The sequence below is a fragment of the Diaphorina citri genome, unplaced genomic scaffold (assembly GCF_000475195.1).
Source record: "Diaphorina citri unplaced genomic scaffold, Diaci psyllid genome assembly version 1.1 scaffold410, whole genome shotgun sequence".
NCBI lineage: Eukaryota > Metazoa > Arthropoda > Insecta > Hemiptera > Psyllidae > Diaphorina > Diaphorina citri.
In genome coordinates, this window is record NW_007377845.1 from 106,272 (window position 1) to 116,623 (window position 10,352).

A 10,352-nucleotide genomic window follows, 5' to 3' on the forward strand; every position below is an offset into this window, starting at 1 on the left:
TTATCCAGGATTTTTTCGGGGGGGGGAGGGCCTCCTCTCCCCCCCCCCCTCCCCCCAAATACGGCCCTCAGATAAATCTCCTAATACCATATTCTAAGACGTTCTAGAACAGTCCATGATTTTCTTTAAGCCGGAATACTTGAACTGAGCAGAAAAAAAGTTCCAGAAAATACTTCCTTCTTCAGATCAGGTTAGCTTAATGAACAGTTCATCTCTAAAGGGAATTTGGCTCAAAATTTCCGCCCTTTTAAGTTTTTAAATACTTGAGAGGTACTAAAACCACTTGAAAGGTACTAAAAGCATCATAAAGCTCACAATCGCTTTCTACAGTATTTTTCCAATTTTTGATAGTCGGGAAACGCTTCAGTTATCAAGTAGATAAAGGTACCCAAAAGGGGAATAAAAGCTCTTTGGTATGACTTGTAAATTCTAATAATGGTGAAATTGTCCTTCAAGTAAATTGAAATCCCGATAATTTTCAACTGGGGTAGAGATGTATTTTGTTATTTTTTCCTACTTAAAAGCAGACTTATAAGTAGCTATTTCTTGGGGAAACGACACGATTTAATGCATATTAAAAACGCTTGATTCTATATAACGAAAAATAGTAAATAAACATTCTGTATTCCATGAAAACCCGCACTAAATCTACCTCGTTATAACTTATAATTAGGTTCTACGTATTGTGTGTCAACATGTTTTAATACGCTGTAACATGTTACGCAACAAACTTTTTAGAGCACATAATAATTATGTATTTGGAATTTACATATTTTACATGGAGACAGTGTTCATGTTTCACAGAAAACTTCGCATCGCTGACGGCAAAGAAATATTATGCAGTTTTCGTTGCTTTTGGAAGTTCAAGATATTTTCTGTTGAAATTCAAAGTATTTCAAGGACACGTCACATTTGAATATTTGCCATCTGTCAAATCCAAAACAAATGTACATGTATCGAAACAGAAAGGAAGGTACCTATACATATACTCGTATTACGTCTTACGTAATTAAAAGGACGGGGAACAGGTTTTATTTACACTTAAAATGTAATCCTAAAATGTGAGCAGAACCATCACATAGTAAATCGTTTTTAACCAGAGATGTAAAGGCAATTCCAGTTTTTTCCAGCATAATGAAAATAAAATAAAATGAAGTATTAAAAAGCCATTCTCTTTGTAATATTAGTGGAGATGTCATTTTACGGTTTCCAACAGTCCATTTAACTTGTAAGCCTACAAACTTTGTTTTACGTTTAGGAGAAGTTTTATTCATATTTGAAAATTAAAAAAATCCCCATTTCATTTTACAGCGATTACTAAAAAATTCATTTTCGGTGGAAATTGTAGAACCCTTAATTTTATTCTGATGAATGTGCATTCTTCTGGAAATATTGAGATATTAATCTGTTTTTAACAATTCTGCTTCTACTCATTGCCACGATCTGTTGAGCTAATTGAAAGCTTTTTATTAAAGAAAGGCCTCTGGTGAGGCCTTTTTTTTACATGACTTTTTTACGTGAAATAGGTACTTACGTATTGTAAAAACTCAGTCCCAGAAAGAATTATGTTGTTATCTCAATTATTCACAAAGATATACTAGTTTTTGTAGAATCCTCCCAATACTTTTCTATGTAAATCACAACTCGTGAAGGTTTTATTTAATACCCGAGTTCATAGAAAACTTGGAATTACCTATATCTTGTGTTTATTATACTGCCCCAATGAGACTTAAAAGTCCCTTTACTATTGTAGCCAACCACCATAATAGTTTTTTACGAGTATTTACGTCTGCATTAAATCTTGACTTGGAAAGCAAATGAACATTCACTACAACTTAGGAAGCCCAATTTTGGCATTGTAGTTTTTTTATGAATACTTGACCTCTATATTTTAATTCTATTAATTTCCTTTTTTCTTCTTCTTCTTCTTCTTCTTTTCTTTTTTTTACATGACTTTTTTACGTGAAATAGGTACTTATGTATTGTAAAAACTCAGTCTCAGAATAAATTATGTTGAAATCTCAATTATTCACAAAGATATACTAGTTTTTGTAGACTCCTCCCAATACTTTTCTATGTAAATCACAACTCGTGAAGGTTTTATTTAATACCCGAGCTCATAGAAAACTTGGAATTACTTATATCTTGTGTTTATACTGCCCCAATGAGACTTAAAAGTCCCTTTACCATTGTAGCCAACCACCATAATGGTTTTTTACGAGTACCTATTTACGTCTGCATTAAATCTTGACTTGGAAAGCAAATGAACATTCACTACAACTTAGGTACTTAGGAAGCCCAATTTGGCATTGTAGTTTTTTTTATGAATACTTGACCTCTATATTTTAATTCTATTAATTTCCTTTTTTCTTCTTCTTCTTCTTCTTCTTCTTCTTCTTCTTCTTCCTCCTCCTCCTCTTGGTTTTAGTCTCCTCGGTTGTTCCTCTTTTCTATCTACTTTTATAAGGAGACAAGTTTGAATAACTGAAAGGAGAGAGGCTTGTGGCATTGTAGTTTTTTTATGAATACTTGACCTCTATATTTTAATTCTATTAATTTCCTTTTTTCTTCTTCTTCTTCTTCTTCCTCTTCTTCCTCTTCTTGGTTTTAGTCTCCTCGGTTGTTCCTCTTTTCTATCTACTTTTATAAGGAGACAAGTTTGAATAACTGAAAGGAGAGAGGCTTTTTCTTATTCTTCTTTCTCTTCTTGGTTTTAGTCTCCTCGGTTGTTCCTCTTTTCTATCTACTTTTATAAGGAGACAAGTTTGAATAACTGAAAGGAGAGAGGCTTGTGGTCATTTCTTACAAAAGGATTAAGGAACACTATACAAGAGTCGAAGACAGAAAAGTAAATGAAAATGTTTGAAATTTTCAAAGCGACCCCAACTTCAGAAGTAGAACTTTATTTTCCAACGTTTGTTTGTTATTTTGAAATTTGTGTTGAAAGATTATCCGTTGAAATGATCTAACCAATATCTTTAACATAGGAAACGAAATATTGTTAAAATTGCAACATCTTTTGAAGCATTCCCTCTTTGAAACACCAGAAGAGGTGTAAATTTCAAAATAATGAAACGTTAAAAGAGCGCTTTAAAACTTTAATTAACAACATCTGAAGGGCTAAGTTCAGGGTTGAACTGCAAAAAAATTTGCTGCAGTTTTCAGCTTGCACAAAGAGATTTGCAGCATATTTTCTAGTCTTGATTATTTTCATTCTACTTTGCGGGTTCAGGATCCTTTAATCTAGTGCTTACCAAACTTCAGAAGCAAGTCAAAGTGAAGAGTTTGCTGCAGTTTTCAGCTTGCACAAAGAGATTTGCAGCATATTTTCGAGTCTTGATTATTTTCATTCTACTTTGCGGGTTCAGGATCCTTTAATCTAGTGCTTACCAAACTTCAGAAGCAAGTCAAAGTGAAGAGGTCAAAAAAGAAAAAAATAAAGTTTGAAAACTGTGCAAAATTCCCCTGTGCATTGAAGTTGTAACCTGCTGACAAGCTTGTAACTTCAATTCAAAACATTTCCTTTAAAATAACTTGTGTAAATTCTTCCTTTCAACTTCTAAACAGCAATCAATTCTCTGTTTTTGTTAGGCAATTTAGTTTCTAATTTCTAGTTACATAATATTACGGTCCAGAATTAACCTGAAAGAACATTTCACATTACTATCATTCGGTAGATGTACCTATTGTTGAAACAAATACCTAGGTAGCTCTGTACAGGAAAACATCAGTTAAAATCCTACCACACTATTTAATTATGAACTCCATCTATGTATATGAATTTTACTTTATTACTTTATGTGGTCTTTATATCATTATTCATGTGGTCAAATCACACAAGAGTTAATTACCCACCATGTATTTATATTATTTTATATTAGAACCAGACAAGTACCTATACTAATAAATAATATGCATGAAAATACGAGTTTTAAACCACACTATTTAATTATGAACTCCATCTATATGAATTTTACTTTATTACTTTATGTGGTCTTTATATCATTATTCATGTGGTCAAATCACACAAGAGTTGATTACCCACCATGTATTTATATTATTTTATATTAGAACCAGACAAGTACCTATACCAGGGTTGTCCAACCTTAGGGCACCCGAGGGCCGCAAGAGACCAAGGTAGAGAGTTGGCGGGCCGCATGACAAGTGACAACAGTAAACAATAGAAATGAAATCCTAACTCTGGAACCTCGGTAATGAAACAAAAAGTTGACATTTATGTGACCACAATTTCCTTTCACGTCCACAGATAGTCGTAAATTAATATTGTGAACATTGAGCTTGAGCGAAAGTAGGTACGAGTACACATCATTTTTATCTCCTCCAAAAACAAACAGCTAAATGGAATTTGTGTGCACTTAATTTATTATGAAAATGAATTCCGAAAGCTGCATTGTTTTTTTGGGGGAAATTTTTTAATAAAATTTTGTTAATTATGTTCCATGTTTTTTTTTTTAGATCCATTAATCACAAAGCCCGACGTGAGGCTGCTTAGTCCTCCTCAACTTCAGTTAATGTTTTTTCAAGAGATTAATTAGGTTTTTGTTCCCTTGGCGTTGTCTTATTTGTTTTTAAACGGAGACGTATTCTAAAATCTCGAAGATGATTCCCCTTCTTGTAGGCCATACGAGTATTGTTCAATATTGTTTCAACACATTGATGATTTTTTTTTTATTATTATTATTTTTTTTTTTATTTTAAACAACACACAAGTATATAAGTAGACTTTATTAATAAAACATTTGAACCTTGGTTTTTATCCACCCTGATAACTGGCTGATTTTTTTTCAATATTTATTGAGGAACCATTAATTTGAAGTTTAGTATACCTTTTTTTTTTTTTTTTAAAACATTTGAACCTTGGATTTTATCCACCCTGATAACTGGCTGATTTTTTTCAATATTTATTGAGGAACCATTAATTTGAAGTTTAGTAACCCTTGAAAAGTGAAACGTTCTATTACTTATGACAAACCTTCCTCCTTTCTATCTATCGGAGATCAAAAGAAACAGCTATCAGCTATTCGTCAAATGCGAGTACCAAAGTCAAACAAACCACAACATGGACGAAAACCATCATTTCCTTTGACAATGACGAAACAAAAAATGAATGGATGAAAAAAAGTTCAGTTTGAAACGCATTTAAAAAGTAATTTGTTTCTATAGAATAAGAGGAAGAAGAAGAATAAAAGAAATTGAAATTCATAATGAAAACTGAATTATTATTTCATTACAAACTGTGTATGTACGTGCTACACCTGGGTGATAAAATGAAGAATACAGCCAAAGAAAACGGGGGTAAAAAAAGAGAAAAAAAAAGAACTTCTTGAAACTTGAAATTAAAACTTGGATTAACCATTTAATATGTCACCTTTTCACTTTGTCTTTCTTTTCGACTTTATTTACTTTCTCTTCCCTACACCTCTCTCCATTCATTTCTCTACTTCCAATCTCTAATTTGCTCTTTACTCTATATCCTCACTCCATCGTGTTTAATTTATTATGAACTTCTTGAAACTTGAAATTAAAACTTGGATTACCCATTTAATATGTCACCTTTTCACTTTGTCTTTCTTTTCGACTTTATTTACTTTCTCTTCTCTACACCTCTCTCCATTCATTTCTCTACTTCCAATCTCTAATTTGCTCTTTACTCTATATCCTCACTCCATCGTGTTTAATTTATTATGTTCGCAAAAACAAATCCCATGCTGTTCCTTTCATTCCTCCACACCCTTCCTCTCTGTTATCCGGACATGCCTCATTATTTTAAAGACTATCCCTCTACTCCATGTTTTCCCATTCCTCTCCATTTGCATTGAAAGGCATTCTCTGTTATCCGGACATGCCTCATTATTTTAAAGACTATCCCTCTACTCCATGTTTTCCCATTCCTCTCCATTTGCATTGAAAGGCAAATAGTTCAAAGGTGAGTTTGCGAACGCTGCAGTTTTCGCAATTTCAAGCTCAACTTTCTCTCTGTTATCCGGACATGCCTCATTATTTTAAACACTATCCCTCTACTCCATGTTTCCCCATTCCTCTCCATTTGCATTGAAAGGCAAATAGTTCAAAGGTGAGTTTGCGAACGCTGCAGTTTTCGCAATTTCAAGCTCAACTTTTCGAGGTTGCAGCAGAACTGTTTTGAGTTTGAAGAAAGCAGTAAAATGGTTCGTGTGACATTGTTGCTTAAGCACTTAACATTATCGCAAAAACCGCTATATGCATGAATTCAGAGAATTCGCTTCCTGTAATTTCCTTCATATTTAAATTCTGGGAACAGCAGATTATCCTGCACTCTAATCCCTGATGTAGGTAGGTAAGGAGGTATCTACTTATCCTGAAGAATTGTTCGGAATTTCATCCTGTGTAAAATGGTTCCTGTGACATTGTTGCTTAAGCACTTAACATTTTCGCAAAAACCGCTATATGCATGAATTCAGAGAATTCACTTCCTGTAATTTCCTTCATATTTAAATTCTGGGAGCAGCAGATTATCCTGCACTCTAATCCCTGATGTAGGTAGGTAAGGAGGTATCTACTTATCCTGAAGAATTGTTCGGAATTTCATCCTGAAGAATTGTTTTAGAAAAGCTGTCCTTTGATTTTTGTCTATTATAAAATATACGATTCTTATTAGGTCATATTATGTCAGATTCCTTTCACATAAGTTTTCACCTCTTTTGGATTGCAAGCCCGGTTTTCTTCTGCAAGTATTTCAACTAGAAAATCTTTTGTACTTCCTCAAACTTCCACAAGATACAAAGGTAAAAACATCGTATGTTTTGTATCAATATAAATTCGGGACAACATGGAAAACTCCATCCAATATCCCACCACGCTCTTCTATACAAAGGTAAAAACATCGTATGTTTTGTATCAATATAAATTCGGGACAACATGGAAAACTCCATCCAATATCCCACCACGCTCTTCTTCCGAACTTTTATATGAAATACATTCGTTTTATATAAAATACTTTCTTTTTATATAAAATAAAATGTAATCACGGGTATCTCTTCTACACATTACACACACATTTCCCCCGATATAGTTTATCAAAATGCGAACTACATCAGGAAGTCATTTGGGGGTTTGTTTTTATCTGTTCCGTAGTGTAACGTTCTCTAGATATGACGTTTTCAAGTCATGACGGAAATTAGATAGGAAATCCAAAGAAACGAATGAACAAATGAAATAGAGTTAGGAATAGCACATCAAAATACAATAATATTTATCCTGTTATAAATATAGAGTTTTGAAAGAGGTAATGGAATAAAGTAAGGAGGTATCCACAAGTAACAATATTATGTACGAATAGGTATTATTCTGTTTTAACATTGATGGCATTTCATGGATTGGAAATCTTATTTATAACACATATTTTATATTATCAGTAGTGGAGATGTCATTTTTACTGGAAAGAAGTAATAAATTATTATCAGTCACAATAAATTACATGAAAATTAGTGGAGATATCAGAATCACTTCAAAGAAACATTGACCAGCAACAATAAATTGGATTAAAATTAGTGGAGATGTCAGTCCAACTGCAAATGAAACATTGCATTGAACATTTAATTATATTAAATTTAGTGGCGATGCCACCAGCTTCACTACACAGAAAAATGCTAGACTCCAAGACTTATTCCACGTTTCTCCTTTGTTTTTTGTCGACACTTTCACCTAACCATACCACACGAGGGGGCTATTTAAAACATTTCTTCTTCCTCCTTACAATATGTTGTTTGAATGTTTGAAACCCAAATGTGTGCGTTCAAGTAATGAGATTCCCGAGGGAAAAAACCTCCATAAAGGAGAAAACATGCTTATCTAATCTAAATGCGAACTACATCAGGAAGTCATTTGGGGGTTTGTTTTTATCTGTTCCGTAGTGTAACGTTCTCTAGATATGACGTTTTCAGAAATATTTAGGACTTCTGTAACACTGTGTTGGAATGGAGGCACTTTTTCTGCATTGCTTCTTGCTCATGTAATAAGATGATTTTGGATATAAGGATATGCCAGTTGTGAGGAAAGATTCCTCCTTACATAAAAATGTACCGCTAGGTAGTTCTGTAACACTGTGTTGGAATGGAGGCACTTTTTCTGCCTTGCTTCTTGCTCATGTAATAAGATGATTTTGGATATAAGGATATGCCAGTTGTGAGGAAAGATTCCTCCTTACATAAAAATGTACCGATGGTTTTTTTATGTATGTATTTAGACTCTGAGACGATCGAAATATGGCATAAAGTCCCAATAAGAAAGGGGTAAAATAGGGATATTATCAGGCGAATTGGACGACCGACCGACCTTTCCTATGATATAAATACCTGTTTCCTATTTGTCAACTTTATCATGGTATTATAATAATCAAGATACATAATGAAGATTACCTGTGAATACAACACAACTCAAAATACCTGTTTCCTATTTGTCAACTTTATCATGGTATTATAATAATCAAGATACATAATGAAGATTACCTGTGAATACAACACAACTCTACACAGGACCAATCCCATGAACCAAGTCTCCGTGACATCCCAGACAACGGTCGGTGGAAGACAAATCAAAATGACTAGGAAATCCGCGACGGCCAAGTTCACAATATAATAATTGGTCACCGTCCTCATTGATTTGTTCCGATAGACGGCAATACACACTAGGGCGTTTCCTATTAGTCCGACTACAAACACGATGGATTGTAACGCTATAAGCACCCACTCGGATGAAGTTGGTTTGACATACTCGATAATTTCATCAATATAGTCCTCGTACTCCTCACAAGTCATGTTCTTTATTTGCATACAAGCATCTGTGTCATTCTCAGTGCTGTTTCCTTCGAATATTCCCGTTGAGTTGGTCACATTCATGGTATGGTTGGAATCGGTCTCGGTGGTAAAGTTGATCAATAACAGTGAGATCACGAGGTTGGCTAGTTTGCTTTTGTTATTCATTTTGTCATTTTCTAAACCTTGTGTCAAACGCTATTTTATACACCTGGAAACGATTTTATTGGCTGAGAAATCCTTTCTGGCTTCATTTCATATCGTCTGAAACAGTAACAGTGAGATCACGAGGTTGGCTAGTTTGCTTTTGTTATTCATTTTGTCATTTTCTAATCCTTGTGTCAAACGCTATTTTATACACCTGGAAACGATTTTATTGGCTGAGAAATCCTTTCTGGCTTCATTTCATATCGTCTGAAACAAGAAGAAAAGGAAGAAAGATCACATTAGTTTCCCAAGTTTCGAGAGCTCTCATGGGCTAGTTTTAGTATCTAGTGCATCAGATATTTTAGAATAAAAGAAATTTTGTTTACAAAAAAGCAACAAAAAAGTCATGACGGAAATTAGATAGGAAATCCAAAGAAACGAATGAACAAATGAAATAGAGTTAGGAATAGCACAATCAAAATACAATAATATTATTTATCCTGTTATAAATATAGAGTTTTGAAAGAGGTAATGGAATAAAATAACGAGGTATCCACAAGTAACAATATTATGTACGAATAGGTATTATTCTGTTTTAACATTGATGACATTTCATGGATTGGAAATCTTATTTATAACACATATTTTATATTATCAGTAGTGGAGATGTCATTTTTACTGGAAAGAAGTAATTATTATCAGTCACAATAAATTACATGAAAATTAGTGGAGATGTCAGAATCACTTCAAAGAAACATTGACCAGCAACAATAAATTGGATTAAAATTAGTAGAGATGTCAGTCCAACTGCAAATGAAACATTGCATTGAACATTTAATTACCTATATTAAATTTAGTGGCGATGTCACCAGCTTCACTACACAGAAAAATGCTAGACTCCAAGACTTATTGCACGTTTCTCCTTTGTTTTTTGTCGACACTTTCACCTAACCATACCACACGAGGGGGCTATTTAAAACTTTTCTTCTTCCTCCTTACAATATGTTGTTTGAAACCCAAATGTGTGCGTTCAAGTAATGAGATTCCCGAGGGAAAAAACCTCCATAAAGGAGAAAACATGCTTATCTAATCTACCAGGGTACTCATTACTGAAATGAACTTTCCTTACAAAACAAACCTTACAAGCAAAACTGATGTATTGTAGCCCGAGTATGAGGTTTGTTTATTGTTCTTGGGGAAAAGTTGGAAAAGTTTGATGTTCGTCTTCTTTACTTCATCAGATTACCAAGTCCAACTGACATGCGGGCTTGTTCTTGGCCCAATTGAGATTAGACGTGTGTTTGATTAGATGCATAAGTTTTTCTTCCTCTTCGTATCCTTCTTCTTCTTCTTCGTTCCCTTCTTCTTATTCTCCTCCACCTCTTTCGTTTC

General features: G+C 33.8%; 1 protein-coding gene across 1 annotated transcript in view; it reads right to left on the bottom strand.

The window, feature by feature from the left end:
* Positions 1-9,062, bottom strand: part of LOC103508571 (orexin receptor type 2-like) — a 60,863-nt gene extending 51,801 nt beyond the window's left edge. The window contains exon 1 of the mRNA XM_008473127.3: positions 8,508-9,062. Within this exon, the coding sequence (XP_008471349.3) occupies positions 8,508-8,981 (474 nt within the window). The 5' untranslated portion in view covers positions 8,982-9,062. The remainder of the gene's footprint in view (positions 1-8,507) is intronic.
* Positions 9,063-10,352: the final 1,290 nt, after the last annotated feature.